Source organism: Tauraco erythrolophus, chromosome 19 (genome assembly GCF_009769465.1).
Source record: "Tauraco erythrolophus isolate bTauEry1 chromosome 19, bTauEry1.pri, whole genome shotgun sequence".
NCBI lineage: Eukaryota > Metazoa > Chordata > Aves > Musophagiformes > Musophagidae > Tauraco > Tauraco erythrolophus.
In genome coordinates, this window is record NC_141483.1 from 5,389,475 (window position 1) to 5,415,836 (window position 26,362).

Genomic DNA, 26,362 nt, shown 5'->3' on the forward strand with positions numbered 1-26,362 from the left:
AAGAGGCTGTATTTCATAATCTTTCCTTCACAGTTCTGCCTTTTGGGACTGTGTAAGTGACCTAAAAATGTCAATCCTTAATTATTTGGGCAAAAGTTGTCAGTGTAAATATATCAAAACCAAAGAACTTTTTCAAATAGAGAGTGAAAGTGTAATGACTCCATTGCTCTTAGATGTGAATATTTCTATTTTCCTCTGTATTTCGGGTATTTGATGTTTCAAAAATGCTCAGTATTCTCAAATTTGAGAGATCAGTTGTTTCTATTTTTCTGGAACTCTGAAAGATAATTCTAAGATTGTTTATAATTTTCTTAATAATTCACAATTTTTAAATACATAAAACTGCTTAATACCTCTCAATACTTTGTATTTTCAGCCAAAGACAAAAGGCTAATGCCTTCTTTGCTGCTTTCCCCTCTCTCACCTTACAGGAAAAGGAAACTATTTTTTGTTCTCCTATAGTTGAGCCTTACTTTTGTGACAGCAATATTAGCATAAATAAGCATATTAAATAATGGATGAGATTAAAATAATCACAGTAAGAAATCATACCCTCCCCTTCAGTTTTCAGGTTTCTAAAGAATACGTAAGAGTAACCCTGAAAGCATTTCATGTTGGCTGGGTGGATGTGTCCTATCAGTTTACAGTAAAGAGCAGAGCCGTGCTATTGGACAAAACACTTTTAAATTATTATTTATGGAGCTGTATTTGCCATTGGTATAAAATGCAGGACTGGTTTCACATGCCTCCACCAGAGCAACGAGAGCACGCTCCTGAACAAGATTCCCTTTTGTTTCCTGTACTATGTGTGCTATGGAAAGAGAGACGTCTGGGAAAGGATACAGGTTAGAGTGAATAGTTACATTTGAGTTTAGGAATGCAGTCTTTCAATCTGATATTTTGGGCTTGTTTTGGCATTTTTCCATTCTGATTAATTTTATAATTGATGCTGTGGTGCTAGCATTAATCAAGTGTTTTCCAGTAACGTCTTACGTCTGTTGATAGATGAGTATTTTGTTTAGAAATATGATATGAGGGACCTCCAGAAGTCTCTCTTGGCTCTCTCATGGAGTTAAACTCTTAATTCCACTGCAACTTTTTAGTGTTAAGCTTCTACTTCACTCTTTTTTATTTTTTTGACTCCTTTTTTTTTTTCCTTCCTTCTTCTTTGGAGGTGGGAAGAACTGTGTGTAAAGGGAAAGGAAGTCTTCAGTAATTCCTTCTTTTTCCCTAGGGCAAAGTATTAACTACAGTTTTATATGCAGTATTTGCTTTTTGAAACAATAGCAAAATAATATTTTAGCTCTCATTTGAATTATTAGTATTTTGTGTTAATCTTCAGAAAGCTTCATTTGGCTAGTAAGCATTTTACTACTTATTTTAAAATTTAGTGTTTGGCAGAGATGAATTTATTGTTAGTTCCTAATACTGTGTCTTCCTAAGGAATGTGCTGTTCTTCTTAAGAAACATAAAGGTAGTCTTTATCTGTGATATCTGCCTTTTGAGAAACTGGGTGAAGTAGGGCTTTTTCCACTTACAATTCAACATTATTAACATCTTCTGTTTTCAGTGCTGAAACCTCATGCTTTTTTTCCTTCCTGGAGAAGGCAGGAGGGGACAAATTGGCACTGAGAGGTCATAAATTCACTTTAAGAGCCTGACTGAGCAGCTACTTTTACAACCTTTAATGCTAATTACTGTCTTGTCATTGTTTTAAGTTGTTGGGCTCATTTGTGTCTTTTCCTCAGTTTTTAAACTGAGTTTCTACACATTCTTCTTTCAGTAAGAATGTAACTCCTAGAGTGTAGTTTCTCTGGAAGGAAAACAGGAGCAGCGGTACCTAACCCTCCCTGTCCTCGAAGTATCTTTGAAGTTTCTACCTTTGAGTTTCACTATATCACAAGTAATGTTTTTCTATGTCAAATCCAAGGATGTTTTAAAGTAATACTGTGATGAAAGGTGAGGATTATACTTAGTTACTTTATTTAGTTTCACTTATTTGCATCACTTTGCTATGCAGTGGCTGTTCTTGAAGCAAACACTGTTGCATGTTTTCCGGAATGCTTCTAAAACATGCATTTAAAAAAAAATCCATTGTAGATGAGAAACACTTGACTTTACACAGTCTTTTGTCACTGATGTCCTCTGGGATATATTGTACTGCAAAAGCTAAGGTTAGCCTGAATTTCTTTTTGAGATTATACGTCCAGTGGGTTATGTTGCTGTAATACTTGCTGCAATAAGCAGTTCCAAATATATTGATCTTCTACTGTGCATGCAAAGATCATGTGTGCAATGTGTATCTGGCATGTTCCAAGATGTGTCAGACTTGATGAATGTGCTCTGTAGACTTGATAAATGTGTATTGCAAATGACTGTTGCTGGATGTTTGCAGGCCAGCTGGAGCTACTGCTTCATCTAGATTGCCAGACAAGGTTGTCAAGCTCTGCCCAGATGTATGATAGTCAGACTGTTGCCAGTACAATGACTTTTAATATAGCACTGATTTTCTAGCTCTATGAGCTGTCAAAAATCTATGGTTCTCATTTACTGGATTTGCTGCAAAAGCATAGTTTTTTTCTTTGAGATGATTTTGTAAATGCAGTCAGCTTCACAACAAGCTGTGCACTGAAAATTCATTTGATTATTTCTCAAGCATGCTATGGGCAACTTTTATTATGCAATCTGTAGAACATCAAAATATCATTCAATAGTAATGATGCCAGTTTTACTAAACAACTCTATTCTCTTAGTTTTCAATTGAATAAGATCAAAAGCACAAGTGTTCAACTCATAAACATGAAAAAGGCAAGAAATGTAAGTGTGGCAACTTGGTCCTACCTGTAAATATTAACATCTGCTTCTGGAATCTAGTAGGCAGTTGTACCACTTAAAATTATGTGTGTATAGCAAACATATTACCTTCATGGGGCTTTTCTGGTTTGGGTTTTGGTTTTCTTAGGAGTGTCTCATTTCAAATTATCTCTCAGTTATTTAATCTGCTGTGAAGGCGTTCTGATTACTAGTAGCCATATGGCAGGGCCAGTGCATTTTTGAGATTCTGATGATGAAACTGCAACAGCAAACAAAGTTTTCTGTGTCTGTTCATGCCAGCTTTCAGAGCTAAAGGGAATCTGGAAGCTATAAACAAATATTTTCAGTGTCTTAAAATGAAACTTCCTGTTGCTTCTGTTAACAGCTCTTAGGGGTCTGAGGATGCAAAACTCCTGGAATTTTACTGACTTGGATAAAAGTCAGATTTGAAATATGCTTGTGTGCAGCTGAGGTGCTGATGGGGAGGAAGGAGTGTGTGTTAGTGTACGGTGTTAATTTCATTAGCTGAAATGAATTAGTGCTCCTGATCACTGTGTTTTTGTATAGCACATCTCATGCACTCAATCATCAGTCTGCTTTTACGTGCCTTTGAAATGCTTCACTTTTTAAAGATGGAGTCAGCTAGATGTGTTTCGTGTTTCTAGTCAGCCACAGGATATTGGGCTCAGATAAACCTGATCGCTTAGTTCCACCCAGGATCTGTAAGACTGAAAGGGGAGTGGAAGTTTCCTCCTCTTAATCTTCCATCCTGTGCCTCTGACTCAGGGGAGACAAAGAAAACAGCTGCCAGCTATCCCACTCTTGCAAGAGGGAAGAAGGTCCTGATGTGACTAGTCCTTCTGGTAGTCCATGCTGCGGGTTATGGCAGTTGGCCAGTCTTCCCTTTCTTAGGTTGTCTTCCAGAATTCTCAGTTCATGTGATAACGGCCGCGTTTGGGTCTACTGCAGTTGCTCCTGGTTTGACTAAAGTCAGCTTTGTTTTCTGGGGTTTTGTTTATTTGCTCGTGGTTGGGATGACAATATTTAGAGTCCTGTGCTGTTTGAGAAAACCTGAAGGCAAAGTAAAGATGCCGAAGTGTGCTGGCTGTGGAATGTGGTGTGTTACTGTATTACTTCTGGTTTCTTCTCAGACATAATCCTCGTAATCATATAACTAGTATTAAATTTTATAAAACCCCATGTATTTATTAACATGACTTTTAATAAAAATGGCTTCAAGGAATCTGAGTTTTTCAACTTCTTTTAATTTTTATAGAATAGTTTTTTTTCTCTGCAACTGCTGTTACTCTCTCAGTACTTTAGTTACCAAGCTGGTGGTAACCTTTTCTCAGATCCAGTGTTGTTGATAGTCAGGCTGTTGCCTGAATACTCCCACGGTATTTTCCTTCCCACAGTCAGAAATAAAGAACATTGCTGCCCTAATAAGCCTTTCTTTTGCCGGTTAACAAGTGAACTTGGCAACATGGGTCACTTATAAAATATCTTCGGTTCAGTGCTATTTGTGGAAAGAGAACTGAAAAAAAAATTATAATTTGGAGTGGAGCTGTAAAAAGTGCTTAGTTCTTGGTAAAAATTCCTTTAAAAAAAAACCAAAACCAAACACCAAAACAAAAACCATTGGTCAGTCACATGCATTCTCTTTGGCTCTAATTTGTGGTCTTTAGTGCTATTCTGGACTTCTGGTCTCAAATAGAGCATTATAAAAAAAAGACATTGCTGTTCATTTGTATTTTATATTTAAAATTTCTTTCTTTCTGCTTGTAGATTTGTTTGTAAATGCATCATAAACAGACAGCCCAGAATGAAGAAAGCAAGCAGGAGTGTTGGCTCAATGCCCAAAGTGCCTGGAGTAAATAAAACTCAAACAACTGAAAAAGCCAAACCAGAAAGTGGCTCCTCAGTGTCTGCAGTAACAAAACTCTCCAAAACTGGGACATCAGCATCTCTTTTGAAGGTAATAACTGATAGAATGTTCTGATTATTTGCATTTTTTTACAATAAAGCTTTAAAAAGAGTAGAATTTTAAGGCATATCTTTAATGCAATTTAGACTAGAGGGTGTTATAGGGGTAATTGAAGGGAATTTGGATAGTTAACACAGCACTGGCCAGGGTAATAGGATCTTGCGTGGCATTCATGCTGTATTTTTCATATTGCAATGTGTGATGTGATGGAAAGCAATATACTTTGCAGAACTTGGCTGTTCTGCAAAAGGAGCGGAGTGCAAGTTGTGTTCTGATGACTGTTATTAGTAGTGTCGTGTGTTATGCTTGAATGGTGTGTCAGTGACTAATGGGATTTGATGAGAGCTATTTACGAATTCTGGAAAAAGAACTAATGAGGTATCTAAAAGGAGAAACTTTTTGATATCAGTGATCCGTGTCAGGTCAGTGCAGCTGCATTCTTCTTGCTGTTTTGGCCTTTGCTTTGTGTGAAGTACTGCTTGAGCTGAATTTTCACAAGTCGATTCTTGCTCCTAGAACAAGTTCAAAGCTTTTCTCTTGTATTAGCAAAACAGGGCAGTAGATTTAGGAGCATGTGGTTTGCAACAACCAAGAAAAATGAGGCATACTGAGATGTGCTGGTGTGGAGTTTTCAGCTGGGAGTGAACACGTCTGGGTTAGACGGATGGTATGTGCCTGCCTGGTCTGCCTCCCCCTCCTGGCATGGAAACACAGCTGGACCCACCTCCTCCGCCTTTCTGCAGCCCGGTGTGCAGAGCTGTGGCACTGCTGCTGCTGCCCTGGAGCAAATGAACAGAACAAGGAGAAGGGCTGGTGTCTGCAACTGGGACCTGAACCACTGTCACCTACAGGAAACCAGATAGGCCATTTAAATAACTGGCAAACAAAGACCTAAAATTAAAGAAATGGTAAGGGTTGAGGTCTCTCTGTAATAGCTATGCAGGGTTACTGAAGTCAAAAGGTGTGTTCCCTTCCTTTCTTTTCTTCTTGGTTTTCTTTTCTGGAAGAATGGTTAATACTTTTGCTGAGGAACTTGCAAGCCAGGTTGCAGCTAGATTTTCTGCCAGTGCCCCCAGTTCCTCTGCCACCCAACATACTTGCAGTTTTCTTATCTTTAAATAATCTTTTGATGCTTGTTGGCACTACTTATTTTGTATTTCTAGAAACCTCTCAAAGAACATGGAAACAAAAGTCCCTAGTAGTTTACTTACGGAGTTTCTTATGTCATACCTCTCAGTGAGATAAAGGAGGAAGGTGATCTAACACTGAAGAAATTTGACTCAGTATGCTTTCACAATTTTACTTATATTAGCAACACTTCTGGCTATGTTTGGGTGTAGGATTAGAATTTATGACGATTGTATGTTTGAGGCACAATGATAATTTTTCTCTTAATTACTAAGACTTGTTTCAGCTTTATGTTACAGCCAGGCTTACTCACACAGGTGGATGTCTTTTACTTGTTAAGCTGCTGTTGTGCCAACTATGTGACTTAATGATAACTCTTATCTTCTTTGAGTGTTCCATACTTATACAACAAAGTTAACTTGTATTTTTTTGTCTACTGATACTGGCAAATCACATTTATAATTACTGGCTTGAAACACATGTCAATAGCAAGTTCTATTATTTTAAAAATGATTTTTCTATAGTTTTATATTTGATCTTGTTGAAGCATTTGGCAGATTATTTTCCTCATAGACTTGGTGAATTAGTGTGTATATTATGAATTTAAATTAATATTCCTTGACAAAAAAAAAGCTAGCATTAAATAACTTTAATTATTAAATAATAATTGCAACAGCTTACAGATTTATTCAGTCCTCAAAGTAGGTGTGCATGTAGATACAGAAAACTTTGAGTTAATATTGAAGGAAAGGCCACTGTTAAGGAGTAGAAATACACATTTACAGTACTATGCCAGTCTTAATTCAGTCAGTAATAATGTTGCAAAACTGAAAATTGCTTTGTAATTATAGTCTGGTTTTTTTTCCCTATACACTTCGTGATATAACCATAGTTCGATGCTCAGTTTTAGATGGGATTTCCTTACACATTGTTCCATAGATTTGCCCTTTTTTGTGGAGTTTTCAAAGTATGGACAATGAGCACAGGAAGAAACTGTGAGATGAACACTATTCTAGAGGTCGGTCTGTCTGTCTGCTTCAGAATGCCTTTTTGTCAGTTACTTTTTTGTAGGTTTTTGGCTCCTACTTTGCCCAGGACTTTTATAAATGTTCAGCACACCACAAACTCCGCACCACCCCCCACCCCCCCCCCCGTTATTATAGCAGAAGGTTAACTGCCAGCCACATCTAGTTTTTAATTTATCAAAAAAGACACTTCAAATAACAGTGTATTCTTATTTTTAAGATAATTGTTTTTTGACTTCTTTAGCTAATGAGCTTGCGATCATGCTAACACTAACAACTGTAATTAGACAGCAGCTGTACTTCATACAAACGAACTGCAAAATCCAGTGTCCCTGAAAAGCCAGGACTTGGACACCAACATTTGAATATTAAAAATTAGAATGTATTTTCAGTATTCATGTGTCTAGGCTTCAGTATTCTGTTTGCAAAATGCAATAACTTAATTACAGATTGTTGCGAAGTTTGATGTTTGAAGCACTCAAATGCAGCAACAGCAAGCATCAAAGAAAATCCCAGGCAGCAATAATGAAGCATATACGTAAAGGGATTTGAATGAGGTGCAGTAAATAGGATATACATGTTGAGAAATTAAGATGAAATGAATTGTAGAGGTGATCATTCAAGTTTCATTGCATTGAAAGAAAGATGTGGGGGAAGACAGATATGAATTGTAAATTGTAAAGTGGTTTTTTAATACAGAAAATCAAAATAGGTCTGGATGAACATTTCTAATTATGATATTTTCTAATTTTTTGTATTTTCATGTAGGGGTTTTAATGCTAAGCAGGATTGCACTGTTTTCAGTAAATGGGAGAAACTGTTCTTCCTTGAAGAAAAAGCTGTTTAATAAACATACGACATTGATTTTGCTTCCATTAAAAATATACGCTACAAAAATATTTTGATTTTTAAAATCAAGAATGGTTGCCATTATGGAGCGTTAAGAAAAGAGAGCTGCTGGTTTGTAATTTTTCCAAAGCTTTGCTAAATAGTTTTCTTTGCCAAGAGTATAGTGTTACCGTTTTGAGAAACTGTTTACTAATTGGCTGCAGAGGAGGCCGTGCCTTCCAACCTAGAGTAGAAATAGTTTATGGATAAGTCAGAAGAATGGCTGTCAGCAAGGACTAGAGATGACTAATGTCAGAAAGTGTGTATTTTACTTACCTTTTTTTTTTCTTCAAGCTGAGTCACGTCTTGACCTATTTGGCTTGATAACATGTACTTGTACTATGTGTCTAAAAGCTTAATCTAATTTCCTCCCCCCTTTCAACAGGATAAAAATGCTGACAGCTGATAGTCCGTTTGAACTATCATGTTTGCTGACTGACTGGCAAATCTAGTAGCAAAATAGAAAATCACTGTTCTGTGCCTTTTTGTAATACCTTGTTGTAGGTGATGGATGCATCACAAGGTTGTTTCCCTCCCCCTCTGCCCACAAAATTAGTTTAGATTAGATGTGAAATCTAATTAGATCACGGGTTACTGGGGGATTGTCATACAGTAGTAGTTTGTGCTCAGCTTCCCCCCCGCACAAGTAGTGTGGGCTTTGTCAATTTTGTAGCCCTCCAACGTTTTTATTTTCCCACTGGTACTTACGTTGCATCTGTGTGACACAGCAGATCAAGGAAGGGATCTTGCTCCTGGGAGGAAGGAGCCTTTTGAGAAGGCTTCAGTTTGCACAGCACAGTGTGTGCACACACGGAGAAGAGCAGGATACAACAGCAGTGGCTTTTTCCTAGCAGAAAAGCCAGCTTAGCTGCAAACTAGAGCTTCAGAGTAATGTGTGTTCTTCCAGCCTTTATAAACCTTTTAGAGGCTATTCCATTTCCTACATGATTCAATAAAAACATTCTTGTCCTAGAGGATTTTACCCTTACAAATACCTGTTTCTGTCTGTAAATTATCTATATTTTGAACAACCGCCTGCAGAACAAATGCGTTCTCTTCCCAAGCTCCCTTTTGCTTTGCAGCTGCTCTTCTTTGTAAATAAGCACAAATCCCATCCTGCCCTTTCCACAGCCTTGCAGTTCAGTGTTCCTAACTGTTCTGAAATGCACACTTGCAAAAAGACACTGTAATGAGATGCCACTTTTTAAAAAAGTTTTTCATTTTAATTAATTTTCTTTAATTAAGTAAGTGTACCTTCATTCTTAATGTATGGAATCGTAATGCCTGGAATATATTTTTTAGCATGAATGTGTATGGAAGCTAGAAGTTATAAACCTGAAGAATTTGAAAGTCATGATGTAAAGCAACTGGTTAAGTCCGAAGCACTACCCTTTAGCTGGGATGCTGGTCAAGACTTCAAATGTGTTATCCAGCTGAATAACACAGTTACTCAAGGAATGCTGCTAACACAGCTGTTTTCATTTAATTTTTCTTGCCCTTATAATGGGAAGCATGTTTAGCATATTTTGATGTTTCTCCATTTGAAAAATTGCATTTTAAAGAGTTGTAAAGTCCGCCAATTAATGCTTAAGAAATTATTATTTCTAGAGTTTACTTTATTCTGAAAGATATATTCTCTGGGAATCCAGTTCTGGAGACTCATGCCTACTGCCTTGTCACATTCCAGGCCACTTTTGTGGCTAACAGTAGTTTCTTGAATGATCATCTGAGGTCAGACAAGAAGTCTGTCAAACAAATACCCCATCTCTGAGAATGCCTAGTGAAGAGCAGGTAAACAAGGCAACAGTATATGTTGAGGGTGTCTTTTTCCCCCTGTCTAAATACTGTCCTAGTCTCTAGTAATTAGTGGCTTAGTATTTTGCACTAGAAAGGGTATTTTATTAATGTTGGATTGATTTATATTTTGTTTGCTTTGATCTTTTCATTGTGAACTTGTTCATCAGAAAACTCTTGATCGAGTTGTATTGAATGACATTATACTAACTTCCTGGTATTTGCTGGTTTAATTGTCTTCAGTTATATGCTTATGCAAACTTTCAAACAAAATGGAGAAGAGTTACACTGTGTTGTGTTGCTATGCTTTTCTTAATTATCTTTTTTTATTTTTGGTGTTTTTTCTGGGAGCGGAAAGACTCAGTTTCTATGGTCAATCATATGTAAGGAACTGAAGTTCAGTTTCAATGTACTAACTTCACAGTGCAGTGCAATTAGACTTTTCAACATTCTTGCACAGACACATGACTAGTCAAATATGTACTTTTTAAGTGTGGAATCTTTAAGAGAAGAAATGTTGGCTATGCAGACTTCTCAGCCAGCTGTCTTAAAGCTGCTTCTTCCCTTTCTTTCAGACTAAGAGTAACGATGACCTCTTAGTGGGAATGGCTGGTGGTGGTGGAGTGACAATGACCAATGGTGTCAAGGCAAAGAAAAGCACTTGTGTATCAACAGCATCTTCATCTTCAGGGGCAACCATGAACAGTCTGGAAAATAAACCCAAAACTGTTGCAGGTGAACAAATATATTGATCCTTAAAGATAGTAGTTGGGTGGCTTTTTATTTTCCTATTATGTATTGCAGATCCAGGCTGCCTAATGACGTGGTCAGCAAGGCCACTGTCAAGTCAAACGACTCCCATTCTCTTTTCCTGTTTTTTAATACTGTAATTGCCTTTTTGGAGGGTGTTCCTTTTCATTTTTTCAGTACTGATTACGCAACTACTATGTAAAAGTAGATAATGTAATTAATCTAGAGAATCGTAGATTTGTCTGAAATAATTTAATTTGTCTAAAAAAAGCCATGCCACAAGCGCTAGATCTTTAAGATGTTACCGCTTGTTGCAGTCAACGTTTTGGACATTCTGTATCGCTTTATAGAAACAAAGAAAGAGAGCTTTCAGACACTGTTTAGAAAGTGAAATTATTTAGTGTGTTACCAATATGGATGAAAATGTCTTGCCTTCCATTGCTATGTTTTCGATTCAGTAATGCTTACAAAGCTGTAAAGCGTCTGGAAATAAAGTATTCATAATCTGTCCTCGTCTTTTTGAAATGAGATGAAAATACAAAATACCTTAACTTTCATTTTGGGGAATCATCATATGCAATTCATCACTTAAAAACTTGCATTCAAATCCACTGAAGAGAGAGACAAATTTGAACTCGTAGGAATAGCACTGCTGCAGTTTTTGCACAATTTATCAGAAGCTATTAAAGACAGAAAAAAAGAAACTTGCAAATGTTAAACTTTTAAGGTTGAACTCATTTTCAAAATACTGGTAAATCGTAGCAATGGGTAATGCATGTATCAATTAAAACATAATTGCACTGATTCATGATTAAGGTTCTATAAATGGTTACTCTAAGTGTATTTTAGCAAATGTATTTCCCAGTGTGATTCAGAAAATCTGCCACTGTATTGCTGATACAAAATACAGTCTTCTATTACAGATACTGTATTTTAAATTACTGTTCCTAACTTTCAAAAACCATACAGGTACAAGTTCCACAACTAAGCGTAGCACTTCATCTGGAAATAAAGAGTCAAGCTCTTCTAGAGAAAGAATACGTGATCGTTCCCGCGTGAGCCAGAGCAAAAAGCTGCCTTTGACCGGGCAGGGGACTAACGATACAGTACTGGCAAAGCGCTCCCGTAGTCGCACCAATCCAGAATCAGATGTTCGAATGAGCAAGTCCAAATCAGATAATCAAATCAGTGACAAGGCTGCACTGGAAGCAAAGGTGAATGATCTTTTGACGTTAGCAAAAACTAAAGATGTGGAAATCTTGCATCTGAGGAATGAGCTGAGGGATATGCGTGCTCAGCTGGGACTTAACGAAGATCAACTTGAAGGCGATGAAAAATCTGAAGAAAAAGAGGCCATTGTTGTCCATCAGCCAACTGATGTAGAGTCAACATTGCTACAGTTACAGGAACAAAACACTGCCATCCGAGAAGAGCTCAACCAGCTGAAGAATGAGAATCGAATGTTGAAAGACAGACTAAATGCATTAGGCTTTTCTTTGGAGCAAAGGCTGGACAACTCTGAAAAACTATTTGGCTATCAGTCTTTGAGTCCAGAGATTACAGCTGGCAACCACAGTGATGGTGGTGGTACTCTGACATCTTCAGTGGAAGGTTCTGCTCCTGGATCAATGGAAGACTTGTTAAGTCAGGATGAAAACACTTTGATGGACAACCAACATAGTAATTCCATGGATAATTTAGACAGTGAGTGCAGTGAAGTTTATCAGCCACTGACATCAAGCGATGATGCCTTAGATGCTCCATCATCTTCGGAGTCTGAAGGCGTACCAAGTATAGAAAGATCTAGGAAGGGAAGCAGTGGCAACGCAAGCGAAGTGTCCGTAGCTTGTCTGACAGAACGGATACATCAGATGGAGGAGAATCAACACAGTACAGCTGAAGAGCTCCAAGCCACGCTTCAAGAGCTTGCAGATTTGCAACAAATAACACAAGAGCTAAACAGTGAGAATGAAAGACTTGGAGAGGAAAAAGTAATCCTTATGGAATCTTTGTGCCAGCAGAGTGACAAATTAGAACACTTCAGCCGTCAAATTGAGTATTTTCGGTCACTTTTAGATGAACATCATATTTCATATGTAATTGATGAAGATATGAAAAGTGGTCGCTACATGGAGTTAGAGCAGCGTTATATGGACCTTGCAGAGAACGCTCGATTTGAGCGAGAGCAGCTGCTAGGTGTTCAGCAGCACTTGAGCAACACTTTGAAGATGGCAGAACAAGACAACAAGGAGGCCCAAGAAATGATAGGGGCATTAAAAGAACGAAATCACCACATGGAACGGATTATTGAGTCAGAGCAGAAAAGCAAAACAGCGATAGCATCTACCTTAGAGGAGTACAAAGCCACAGTAGCCAGTGACCAGATTGAGATGAACAGGCTGAAAGCTCAGTTAGAGCATGAAAAGCAGAAAGTGACTGAGTTGTATTCTATTCACAACTCTGGAGATAAATCAGATATACAAGATTTGCTGGAGAGTGTCAGGCTGGATAAAGAAAAAGCAGAGACGTTGGCCAGTAGTCTGCAAGAAGAGCTGGCACACACTCGCAATGATGCCAATCGACTGCAAGATGCCATTGCTAAGGTAGTGTTTAAGACAAACTCTTGTATTTTAACATCCTGTATACACGGTTGGTCACTGTAGCTTTTTTAGAAGTAAAGGATTAATTATGAGGTTAGTCAGGTTGCATTGGTGTTAGGATTGAGTACTTTCTCCTAACTTTTGTTGTGAAAATGGCGGAGGCCGCCTTAAAAATTATATGGATACATTCAGCCACAGGGTAACTGTCCTGTTACTTTTTAAAATACTGGTATGTAAGCTCTGCAACTTATTTCAAGGGCCGAACTTAGAGCTGTATGTAAGATTCTGTATGCATTTTGTGCTGAAATTGCATGCCTTCTGCAAGAGTTTCAAGGAGTTAGTGCCAACCTGGTGGAGGAGGGATGTCACTGAGAAGGTACTGGGAGTCAAAGTTTGAAATGATAACCCAACTGTTGATGACTTGTAGGGCCTTTCGCAGGTGTTGAGAGAATATTTTGAAGCTTCAGCTTATTCAAGTTGGTTCAGTTAACTTAGAATAAACTAATGATAAAGAAAGCAGAAAAGTATCATCTTTCAACTGATTATGAGGTAGACAGATTTTACTGAATTTAATCTAATTTACCGAATATATATATTAGTTTTAAATTAAAAAAAATTATAAGCTTTTAAACAATTATTATTAAATATGACAAATACACACAGGTTTTTAACTAATGATCCATCCAGGAGCAGCTTGTGTGTTGACTGGATTTTGCATCAAAATGTATGTTTCTAGTTCTAGAACAGCTATTCTGACTCAAATGTAGCTAATTTATCTGGTAAATATATCTAGTAAAAGCATTTAGCCTAATTTAATATAAAATAAGAATCATAAAATTTATTTAATAACCTTAATATGCATTTAAATATATTCCTGATGAGAAAATTTATGCCAAATTTCATGTCCAAACTATGTATTAGTTGCAAGTCAACATGTTAGTCATGATCACCAGCCAGTTAGAATCAGTCTTAATTTGAGGGGGGAAAAAACCCAAACTATATAATTTTAACAATTAAAGTTGGGTAGTGTTATTAAAATTAAAAAAAAGAAAAAAAAATACTGAAATAGATGATTTAAAGCAGAGCACTTTGCTTTAGTGCCTCTGATCCCAGCTTGTTACTTACGTTGCAGTTTCATGAGGAAGGATAAAATAGCCTCGCTGCTTCTGGAAGAGAGAAGTCTACTACCTCTTCCTTTCCCTGTATTTTTTTAAAAATTCAGTTCAGTAACTTGAGACTCCTCTGGGAACTACTTCAACTCACTAACACATCTCACACACAAACCTGAGTTCTGCTACTTGGTTAAGGAAGTGAATCAGCTGACAGGTCCAGAAAGCACTGAAATTGATGCACAGAAGAGAGCAGGCTTTTTTTTGGCAAGAAAAAGAAAGGCTAAAGAGTTCCCCCCCTCCCCTTTTCCATGGCAGCTAGATGTTAAATGGAATCAGCGGCTCATGAGGCCACAGCCTTGGTACTGTGGTGATGTTGCTTTGCCTGAATACAGGATACTGCTGTTCAAGTAGCTGGGGAATGCTCATGTGTTCGTCTTGGGAATAAAAGAGTTTAACTCTGGCTCAGGGAAATAGCTGCATTAGAACAATACACTTTTAAAGGCTTACACCTGACTTCTTGTCCCATACCTTTTTATGGTTGCAGAAATACATTCTAAGTGTGGTAGTTACGAAACTAAAACTCTGTTTTAAAATGCAACCAATTTAGTTACGATATGTTGTTTTTCAGGTCGAAGATGAATACAGAGTGTTCCAAGAAGAAGCCAAGAAACAAATTGAGGATCTCAATGTGACTCTAGAAAAACTTCGGACAGAACTAGATGAAAAAGAGACTGAGAGAAGTGACATGAAAGAAACTATCTTTGAGCTGGAGGATGAAGTCGAGCAGCATCGTGCTGTGAAGCTTCATGACAATCTCATCATTTCTGATTTGGAGAGTAAGTGTTACGAGTTTATCTTGTGAGAGAAATGATAATATAACAACAGCTGAAGTAGAACGCTGTAATATTGCAAATATTTTCACTTGTCTTTTGTATGTCTGAATTCAAGTCAGATGGGGCTCTGGAGAACCCTTATACGCTAGGGGAAAAAAAATCAAGTTGGCTTTGCTTTTTCAGCCCCGGTAGTAGTTGGTGTGGGAAGGAAAACCTGTGAATCGAGAATAAATGAAATCTCGTAATGCTGTTTTCAAGTTGGTTTTCAAAGTAGAACAACATGTAGTTACAGACATAGTAATAATGTGCTCCTTGTGCATTTTGGAGATTAGATGATTGATTTAGTGTTCTGGGGTGTTTGTCTTTTTTTAAAAATGCTCTGTCTTTTGAGTGCCCAAATATTGGGAGTTACCAGGTAGCTTGAGAATTTGTATAATTAATGATTTCTCCCACCTGAAGAAAGATGTTTTTATTGGAGAAGTGGGTGAATGGAGGCCCTGAATGTTACAAATGTCAGAGTTGACTTGGCAATATGGATGCATTACATATCTCCTCTGTGTAGATTTGCTCAAGTCATGAAACTGATCAATGAATCTGACAAACTTCAGGCAAGTTAGAATAATTATCTGTTGACTTTTGCCACCATACAAGAAATGGTGGGGGCTTACAATGAAATTTGCGTTTACTGTATACTTGTCTGGCTCTCTGTGCCTTAGTTTCCTCTGTGATTTCCAAGACTTGCTCAGACATTCCTGTCACGGGCTGGAATTCTGCAATCAGTTTCCATCTAAATAAGAACTTGGGCAACTGTACCCTGGCAAGCTGTGTTTGCACAGTGCTACTGACACAATTCAAATATCTACTATTCTTCCATGGTATACAAAGATGAAACAAGATAGCAAAAAAACCCAAAGTATGATCCCATTTTCCCGTAAGGGAAATATTCGTAGAAAGGATTTTACATTGGTCTGCTATCAAGAAAAGATAGTGTCTTAGTGTCTAAATTGTTTATTCAACTGAAGCATAGTGTCTTCAGACAGATGGCTGTCAGCTTGGTTTCCCTAAACAACCCTTCTTTATCTTGAAAGGCAATCACTGTTTCTCTGAACAAAATTGCTCTAAGTTTTCATTCTGCAATTTTTTTTTCTCTTTCTGTGCCAAAACCAAAGACAGACATTTATTTGGGAGAGGAGCTCAGGCATATAGTCAGTGGGTCCGACGTTTTTCCTCAAGTCGTTTTGTAGCAAAGACTTTAAAAAGTTGAACACCTTTCTATGTGCATTGTTTTGTCATTAATCGAAATACATTGATACAGGCTACAGCACCGTAGTCAAGTAAACTTTCAGGTATCTGCCTAGTAATACCTGATCACAAGCAACTCTAATTTTTAGATGCTTCTGCTTTAGGGTTACAAAACAGCTGTGAGATATTTCACTTAAACTGATGAAAACAAACCTCTGCCTGGGTAGAAATTTTCAACAAAAATTGCAACAGTCTTTGTTACTCATCACTCTTGAAATAGTTTGGAAAATTCTACTGTGCTAGCTGGTGGCCTGGTGTGATCCTCTAGGGAAGAAATATTTTAGAGGCAGGAAGGAGAGTGGCATCTAGTGGTAGGAAGAAAGGATGGCACCTGCAGAACAGTATAAACTCGGAAAAATATTTTTTTCCGACCACTTTAAAACGCTCTTCATTATCAGTTCATAAATAAACCTCATACAGAAGTTTCTTGATGGTAGCCTTTAAGTAGTGACAGCAAAGAACATCATCTCAGAAAATCTGGGACTTGGAGGTAGTACATACAACACATAAAAGAATTCTAATGATTTGTATTAAAATGACAGAAAAGCACATCTTAGTAGTAGTAAGTTCTCTTACGCTGATCAGACTGGTATTCTGTCGGCCAAATGTGTAATGCCTGTGCTTTTAAATAGGAAGAATTTAGTGTAGGTTTAGGTATTATAAAGCAGTAGTTAGAAGAATGGTGGTTTTTTGGCCTAAATAACCAAATGTAATAAAGAACCATAAAGGTTTTCTGTAGTGAACTTTCATTTTTAGATTTTAAAATATGACGAAATCTAACCCACCCCTTAAGGAGAGAATTTACGTAATGGCAAAGTTACTGAGTGAAAGCAATGGCAAGACAAGTGATAACTGGTGGAAAATGATGGCTTAAAGAATTCTGGAAAAGCAGACCTCACAGGTGGGAAAAAGATGCTTCATAGATGAGGTGGTGAGTGTTCATTCAATTTAATGGTTAATCAGCACTCAATAGTGATGTGGGAATGTGGCAGGCTCCACCACTGATACTTAGGGCACGCTTCATTGTGGGCTTTCCGCACACGAAAAAGCAGCAAGACGAACACATAATGAAACCTTTTTACAATAATCTGAATATTGAACTGTCACATTTTAGCTGTTAATATATCAGCCTGCAAAAACTGGGATCTCTTTGATGTGGACAGTAGAGTGTAAATTGCATTAATTAAAAACATACAGTATGTTCCTGATGTCCATCCAGTTGCAGCAGGAACTGGAGTCAGTGGCAGCTGAACTCGTTACTGGTGGGACAAGGAATTTTAAGCAAAGTGCTTCTGTATTGTATCTAAAAAATCTAAGAAATATTAAAATAAAATAAAATAGTATGTTTTATATCCTCATTAGTGTGCTGAGATGAAACAAGCTGTAGTTGAGATGAGTCTGTAGGTACTGGAGTGGAGGTGAGGGACTGGGAGAGGGCAGGGCAGGCTGGCAGGGAAGGCGGGCGTTGCGCTAGATGGCGTGTTTCCTCTGCTTTTCCTTTCTGACTTGGGGAAAAAACTTTCAGCAGTCAGGTAGCCAGGCTGTCACATTAGTCGTCTCTCATGACTCAGGAGCAAAAATAAACCTATTATTCTTCCAAGCTGTTAATAAGAGTTTGCGGGGAAATTTTTTTGGGGAACTTTGTCTCCTGATTTTCAGAAAATTGATATTTATAGGTTAGATTATCAGTTGTCAGATGTTTCTTCTGAAGCCTGAAAGTGCTCATTGCATGTTCTCTTAAGACAAGATTCATGTGCTAAACATATCACTTCTCTTAGCCTGTAACTATTTAAGTCAGTAAATCTTTTCGACAAGGGTAGGTGAGCACGAAGGTTGAGATATATATATATATATATATATATATATATATAGTGTTTACTGAATAAATAGTTTCAAATATACCAATGCTCAGGCCATTTGCATATCGATCTTGCTTTTGAGCTCATCATTATTAGACAGTAGGTGTATACAGCAAGAAAGCTGAATTTTTTTAAGGGTCCAATATTAGCCAAAAAAAAGTACTAACAATTAAAAAATTAACATCCAATTGACTTTTCCAACACTATGGTAGAAAAGGCCTAAATATGGTAATGTAAAAATTTAGTTTCTGCTGTCAAGATCCTTTTCAAAACGAGATACAGCATTTGTAGTCTGCATTTCCCATACTTTATTTTTCTGTCTTTTAAAAAGCAAGGACTTGTCAAACTGTGATTTAAATCAATATAGTTTTGTAAAATGCAGATATAATTGAATCCTGCAGTAATACACAAGCAGCTTGCTGATTTGCCATTTTTGATTATCCTATTCATTCATCAGAATGATCTCTTTGTTCTTCATTTACCCCAAGAAATAGTTACTTTTCCTTCCCTTTATCTCAATCCTCTTGTCTATGCTCCTTAAAAGGAGGAGACTGGACAGTGACAGAAGATAAGTACCTATCCTACCATAATGAAAATTGCAGCACGTACAGGTGAAGAGGATCCATGTGTGTTAGAGAAGAACTGTGGAGGTTATGAGGATGCAGAAAGGAAGGATACTACAAGTCAGCTGTACGGAGAGTCGCTGCCGGTGTGCCTATTTTGACTACTTGAATTTTCAGACTGTAATTGGCAGCACAATGTGAAGAATGGAGTTGAAATCATTTATCTTAGTCTCACTGTGTTTCAAATTCAGTTGCAATTTGGTAGTTCTTTTCAATTTTTTTTTTTTTAATCTCTTTGATTGGGGGTGAAGACTGTTTCCAACGACTGCTGTAAAATGCTCTGTATTGTTTATAGTAACTGCAGAATATTCAGACCATTGTGTTTTACTTCAAAGCATAAATATACTAAAACTTAATGGTGCGTTTCATATCTTACAAAAACTCAAAACAATGGCATTACACAAGCTTTAACTCTGGATGCATTTATAGTTTCTGGTTTGTGGTTATTTTTAGATGAACTATAGCTTGCTTTTAGTAGTAGAACAAATTTTATTTTTAAGAACATTTTCTTTGAACTGTCTTTAAAAGAGAAAATGGTCATCCACTAGATTTTGTTCCAGAATGCTACTGGAAGCTGTTTAGGGCACATTAACTTGCTGTCACTGTTGAAAGTTATCTAATTTGCAGCAGGCTTTTTTAGCATGTGTTTAAAGGAAAAAAGAGTGGAAAGAGGGAGCAACTTTTATAACTCTGACCTAAAGCTGGCATCTCAGTGCTGACTTCAGCTCAAACAAGTTATGTGTACAGAGACAAGCTAAAAATTGGAGGGCTTTGCTTAAACATCATAGTAGCATGAGTTACGAGTGGCACACTGTTAAGCTTATCTTCAAAGCTTAAAGATCAGTTGGATGCATCTTAAAACATGCAGTCTTGTAAGGAGGAGATAAATACAGAAGTATCTGTGTAATTTTAGTGTTTGAAGCTTTCCAAGCCTGAAACATTATCATGTTTTCAGGCCAACTGAGGTTTATATCATTCTTGTAAAGAAATTAGGTGTGGCATTAAAAGCCTCTGTGCTTGGGACTGTTAAGGCAAAACTCAAGAATTTCTTCTGATGAAGAAACCAAAAGGAATTCCACGGCTGAAAAACTGAAATATTCTTATGAGCATAATCGAGGCTCCTGAATGTACACATCAGCATAAATCAGCTTAAATCTTTATTAGTCTTCGTTGCATCTGATTTAAACATTTTGAAATGCTTGCTATTTTCGATTAGTCTGCTGTAGCCTCATTTTTGTTGTTAAGAAAAGCCCTTTGACAAAGGGCAAGGAGTACTGACGGTACAGGCTCACTTGGGAAGACACTGGTAGGTATTGGCAGAACAAGTAACTTTGAGTAAACCCTCGTTTACTGGTTTCTCTGGGACCTGATACCCTAATAAAAGCACTGGGAAGTTTTTCATGTTTGAAAATGAGAGCCGCAAAACTGCACTGTATCAAACTGTTGGTATGAATGTATATACCTATCTTCTCGCTATTCAAACATTTATTATGCAGTTCCATGGAATTTTGCCAAGGTTTTGTATTTTGAGCAGCCTAAATTTGTTAAGCACCTTCAATCCTTTTGTGAAAAGAGCATTGCTAGTATACAGAAAAAATACTTGTTTCCAGCAGGTCTTGGAATAATGAACCTGAACAAAAAAATGCATTCAGTCAGTTGGCCCATCATTTTTACAGTTTGGAAACAGCTACACGATGCTACAGAAATAAAATTATCCTAGAATGCAGAGATCAGTGAAGTGACACACTAATTAGAAATTTATGCTGTATTCTTCTTCATTAGTTGCTTAGTTATAAGAATGGAGTAATCAATCACATTGTCCTTGTGAATTGAATAAAGTAACAAATGAATAATAATTGCAGTAGCCAGTCTGTCAGACGCCACACGAGGAGCTGGTGGTGATCGAGCTGCGTACCCTTTTGTGTAGCTGCTGACAGACTTGGGGGGCCATCCCTTTCGTCACATGATCTCATGGACTGTTTGTCTCTTTACTGTAAATATAGCTTGCTTCAACTTCAAATTGTAGCCTGATAGACAAGAAAGTAAAATTCTTGAGGACATGAGTAGAATTTTATCCCCATTGAAGACATGGCTGTGAGAGTGTGTTATTTCAGCTGCTTTGTGGCACGGAGTAAATTGTGAATCAAAAGGCTTGGTGTAGCTGCAGCCTGCCTTTGGAGAGGGAAGACCCCTGGACACCCTTGGTTTTGGGATCCTTCCATGTTAACATACCTGCCTTGTTTATTTGCTGTTGTTATAGCTTTGCCATTTTAATATTGTGAAGTGTAGAGAAGAGACTGAGATTTGTATAAGAACTGAGTTTGTTTATGCTGTTCTCACCAGTCATAGACAAGTATGTACCTACTGACACTTTCTGTCAAATTATTTCTGCTCATGCTATTTTTCTCTTGATGGCTTTAGTTATAAAAATATATTCTCTGAGTAAGTTTTAAAAAACTTTTGCAGGTTGTTTCAATTACTCTTCTTAAGTAAATAGATCCCTTAGACCATACAGATAATTTGACTTTCTTTACAGATACAGTTAAAAAACTTCAGGATCAAAAGCATGACATGGAAAGAGAGATAAAGAATCTTCACAGGAGACTCCGGGTAGGTTAAAACCTAGAAACTCAATAAATTGTAAACTTGGAATGTCATAAGATATGCATGTGAAATTGTGAAAAGGTAATATGATAAGATATAATACCATTAAAATAATTATTTGAGAGACATGCATCATACGGAAATATATTTGCTAACATACAGACACTAAAGAATTAACTTCTGAAAAATTGTGTCACTAACATATGGTGTTGAGCTTCGGAGAAAATGTTCCTGTGTCTTCTGATGCATAGTGTAATACTATTATTTTTTTCCCTCCACTTTGAACATTATTTTTGTTTCTAGGAAAGAAATTCATGACTTTGAAAATCTAGTTATTTGCAGCAAATCTTCTTCTTCAATTTAACTTGTAAGTTAGGTTATGCCTAATGCCAGAGACGAGGGCTTTTGTCCTTCCTGTAAATAGTCTCCTGTAGCAGCATAGGGAAACTATGACTAATAAGAACAACTTTTTATTTTTAACTTCAAAATTCTTGCTGCTGCTGTAAATTTAAAGTTTTATTTACTTACAGGAGGAGTCAGCAGAATGGCGTCAGTTCCAAGCTGATCTACAGACTGCAGTGGTTATAGCCAATGATATAAAGTCTGAGGCCCAGGAAGAGATAGGAGACCTGAAGCGTAGATTACACGAAGCTCAGGAGAAAAATGAGAAGCTCACCAAAGAGTTGGAGGAAATAAAGTCACGCAAGTATGCAAAAGACAGCAGGGATATTGTCTCTTTTGTAAGGGGGTACAATTTTGGAAATCCAGTATCTTGGCTGTTATTGAGGCTCTGGAAGTTCATAAATCCTCTCACTGTGAGGATCTGTGTTTCAACAAGCTGCTTGATGGAGTTGAAGTAGGTAAACTTATAAGAACAAGATTTGTTTCTTTATACTGTGTACTTAATCCATTCAAGAATATTCAGTTTGGCGCTTTTGCAAAACCAGATTGAAGTAGAGGATTTTTTCCTATTTAAAAGCCGGACATTATTTAGCTTCCCTCAGTGTGACAAACAAGCAATGTTGGCTTTTCTGTACCATCATTAACACTTCTTATTAGCAGCCAAGGCTTTCGGTATGGTTGAAAATACAGCTGGATTTTTACCCAAGAAGAAGCCTTCCTCTAATTCTGCATATATCTCATACTGTTTTCTTTCCACTGATAATTGTTTCTGGAAATAGAGATGTTTGCGTACATTTTTAATAAAAAACAATTCAATTGTGAGGTGTTGTGGCTTGAATTAGGTGCTATGGTTATTTAGAAATTGTTGTATGTATTTCAGAAGTATTAAAAGTCCTCAAATCCATAGAATTGGAATATCTTCAACAGCGCCATTTGAATCCTGACTACATTGTCTCTAGGGATTGAATACATGTGTAGTTTACAGTTACAGTAGTGATGTCCGTGATGTGTATATATTAAACAATTTTTTTCCACATGGATGGGCATTTTGTAGGATAGATGACACTTAACCCAGCACCCAGTAGGATATGAGATAATGCAGGCTATGGTACTTGAGGAAAAGCTGATGGTAGGAAGAACAAACTGGTTACACTGAAAATGGAAAAATATCTGGATGAATGAGTGGTGGGTGAAGGCATCTTATCTGAAGTAAGATCACCAAAATAAGTAATATGAACAATTCTTACTAATATATTTCAGCCAGAATTGTAATTGCTCAATTACCACTGGCAAGTGAACCTTAGAGGTTACAGTTGCACTTTTGCGGTAGCATTGGCTTGCTGCTTCCAGCCACTGTATTCGTTATTATCTATATGCAAGCATCGTCTTTTGACATTTGATTTATTGCAAACAAAGAACAAAGAGGCAGCTGAATCGGATTTCTTGGAAGTGGTACAGCTACTGTATTGGAGGGAAGGTGGTAGGAAAGTATTACAGTGTCTGAGGCAAAAATCAGTCTGTGTTTAATTATTGCAGACTGTAGAAAATAGGTTGCTTTAAGCAATTCTTGTCTTGTGACACTGAATGCAATATACACCATAAATTTTCTGTATTGAAAAACTAAATTTTTTTCAAAACTGATTCATGTGCTGCCTAAAGGTGTACACCAGAAATATATTCTTACCTCCTTAATATTAATTTAAATTGTTTTCTGTTTATGCAAGTGGCAAAAAAATTCTCCCCTCTGAGCTGATTATTTTCATGTGAAATGGTGAAATACTTAAGGCTCAATTTTTTCCATCCATATGTATGTGTGTGCGTTTGAGAGATAGAGCAGAAATTAAGCCTTAAATCAAGTATTGATTTGATAGAATTTTTGCCTGGTGCTTAAGTTCTGACAAATAGTAAGAATTTACAGTGATAATGTAGGTTGATAATCTATTTCTAAATTACAGTGGAAAAAAACTAGGTTAATGTAATGATTGATTTGGACCATAGATTCTAATTTGGCTTCAAATTTGTGTTGATTTTTTTTTTAAGACTTTGCATGTTAAAGTGGTTTTTAAATGCCTCAAATGGGCTGCATATTGATTTCAGGCAAGAAGAGGAACGTGGTCGAGTGTACAATTACATGAATGCTGTAGAGAGAGATTTGGCAGCTCTGAGACAAGGAATGGGCCTGAGTCGCAGATCATCCACCTCCTCAGAGCCAACTCCTACTGTAAAAACACTCATCAAGTCATTTGACAGTGCCTCCCAAGGTAATTAATTTCAGCCAGTATAGTAGCTGTACCCAGGTATGATTTTGCGTATGTTCACGTGGATGCTCCTAGTGACTTAGCTAATTCAAAGGTGAGTTGTTTTATTGCACTGTCATCTATAAGTGACGGCTGAAACAAACCAACTGAAACCAGATGGCACAACAGATCCTTCACTGTGATTAAGTGCAAGCATCCTTTTTTTTGTCTTTATTTTTTTCTTCACGGTCTCATTGCCAATGACTCATATGCTAGATGCTTTGGTTCAGTGCTCCCGTATATTAGAAATACATAAACACATATTACGCACATAATTGTAGCTGGAAGCACAGCTGATTTCAGCCTGACTATGAAAATGTGAATTTAATGTGCCAAATTAAGCATTTAAAAGCCATATAATAGCTAGAGCTGAGTTTGTTTCTTTTAGTAACTTGCATTCTTACAGTCAAAGTGCTGATGAAAATTAAAAATGAAGTCCAGCTTGTATCACCTATTAAAAGATACAGGCAATATTTTCTGAAATGAAAAGGGTCTCACTGTTGCAACAATGGATTTTGCTATAATTCTCTGATTGTGGAAACGGGTGCACTTGTTCTTCTTTACAGATGAGCAGAATAAGGAATCCAAGTAATTATCCTGAGATGAGAAACACTTGAGTTTTAGCTTTGACTGCATATGAGACTTTGTATGGATTAAAAACATTTTCCTCGCTAGGCCTTTTGCCTTGAATTTCATTTACAATAATGTCACTATAAGTCTCTGATGTAAAAAGGCTTGGTATATTACAGAGAGACTTAAAGTCCTGTACTATGCATGGTAAATTATTTTTAATTGCTTATTACCTGAAAATTTGTTGAGGTGTAGAAGCATCTCTGCATTATTTTGTGACTCTGTAAATGGTTCTGTTTCCACATTTGTTCTCTTTGTTCATAGGTATTTACAAATTTTTACTTTCCTAGTGTTAATTTTGAAGGTGTTTTTCAATCTGTTATCGGATAAAGGTGCTTTCTTGCCAGAGTGACTTTGGTTCGTTCCACGGGGTGCATTCCTTCAGGAACAGCCTGCTCCAGCATGGGTCCCCCATGGGGTCACAAGTCCTGCCGGCAAACCTGTTCCAGTGTGGGCTCCCCTTTTCATGGGTTCACAGGTCTTGCCAGGAGCCTGCTGCAGCACGGGCATCCCACGGGGTCGCAGTCTCCTTCAGACATCCACCTGCTCCAGTGTGAGGCCCTCCAGGGGCTGCAGGTGGATTTCTGCTCCACCGTTACCCTCCATGGGGTGCAAGAGGACAGCCTGCCTCACCATGGTCTTCACCATGGGCTGCAGGGGAATCTCTGCTCCAGTGCCTGAAGTACCTCCTCTCCCTCCTTTTTCACTTACATTGGTGTCTGCAGAGTTGTTCCTCTCACATATTCCCACTCCTCTCTCCAGCTGCGGTTGCCATTACGCAGATTTTTTCCCCCTTCTTAAATATGTTATCCCAGAGGCGCTACCACCATCGCCGATGGGCTCAGCCTTGGCCAGCGGCAGGTCTGTCTTGGAGCCGGCTGGCGTTGGCTCTGCTGGGCATAGGGGAAGCTTCTGGCAGCGTCTTACAGAATCCAGCCCTTTACCCCCTTGCTACCAAAACCTTGCCATGCAAACCCAATTCCATGATAAATCATTTTTCCCTTCTTTTTATTTTTTATTTCAAGTTTCTATCTTCCTTCTTCCTCAGCATTTGTGTCTAATCATGCTGTTAAATAATCAGATGACTGATGCACCAACTCAGTATTTGTCTGTTTTCATACATCTCCAAACATGTTATTTGTTTAATCCCAAAATTTCAGGGACTGTCATGCCATATGTGGTACCTGTGGACTTTGATTGGAAATGAGAAAGGAGAAGGAGGTGATATGTTATCTATCTTGTCTTACTGACAGACCCAGGATCCTGCTACCATCTCTTTAATTATCTGGAGACCTAATAATGTCATCATTTACATCTGCCAGGATTATAGTATCCTGCACCTTAGCCTTGTCCGCCCTCAGTAAACTTATGCTTTTACCATGGATGATATATTCAAGATAGAAAATGAATGTAATTACAGAGGAATAAATGTGTAGGCATACTTTTAAATGATTTTGCAGTCAGTTACTAATTGAAATTCTGAAAGATGTGATCTGGTAAAACTAGTAATATAAAGTACAAGGTGAGAGTTCTCTATAACAGCCAGTCTCCTGTTTCACTGCAAAACAGTGCAATGCTCACGATGTTTTCTGTGTTTCTACTAGTTCCAAGCCCTGCTGCTGCCACAATTCCTCGCACTCCCCTGAGCCCAAGTCCCATGAAAACTCCCCCAGCTGCTGCTGTATCCCCTATGCAGGTAGGTGTTTTATGACTGCAC

At 37.6% G+C, this 26,362-nt stretch overlaps 1 protein-coding gene across 2 annotated transcripts in view; it reads left to right on the forward strand.

Moving 5' to 3' along the window:
- The first annotated feature begins 804 nt into the window (after positions 1-804).
- Positions 805-26,362, forward strand: part of SPECC1L (sperm antigen with calponin homology and coiled-coil domains 1 like) — a 52,592-nt gene continuing 27,034 nt past the window's right edge. Inside the window, exons 1-9 of one of the 2 annotated variants that reach the window (XM_086623373.1) lie at positions 805-845; positions 4,600-4,789; positions 10,209-10,368; positions 11,353-12,986; positions 14,724-14,931; positions 21,249-21,322; positions 21,847-22,022; positions 23,816-23,979; positions 26,250-26,341. In XM_086623373.1, the coding sequence (XP_086479499.1) occupies positions 805-845; positions 4,600-4,789; positions 10,209-10,368; positions 11,353-12,986; positions 14,724-14,931; positions 21,249-21,322; positions 21,847-22,022; positions 23,816-23,979; positions 26,250-26,341 (2,739 nt within the window). Of the gene's footprint in view, positions 846-4,599; positions 4,790-10,208; positions 10,369-11,352; positions 12,987-14,723; positions 14,932-21,248; positions 21,323-21,846; positions 22,023-23,815; positions 23,980-26,249; positions 26,342-26,362 lie in introns of those variants that run through there. The other variant, XM_086623374.1, reaches the window with a different exon arrangement.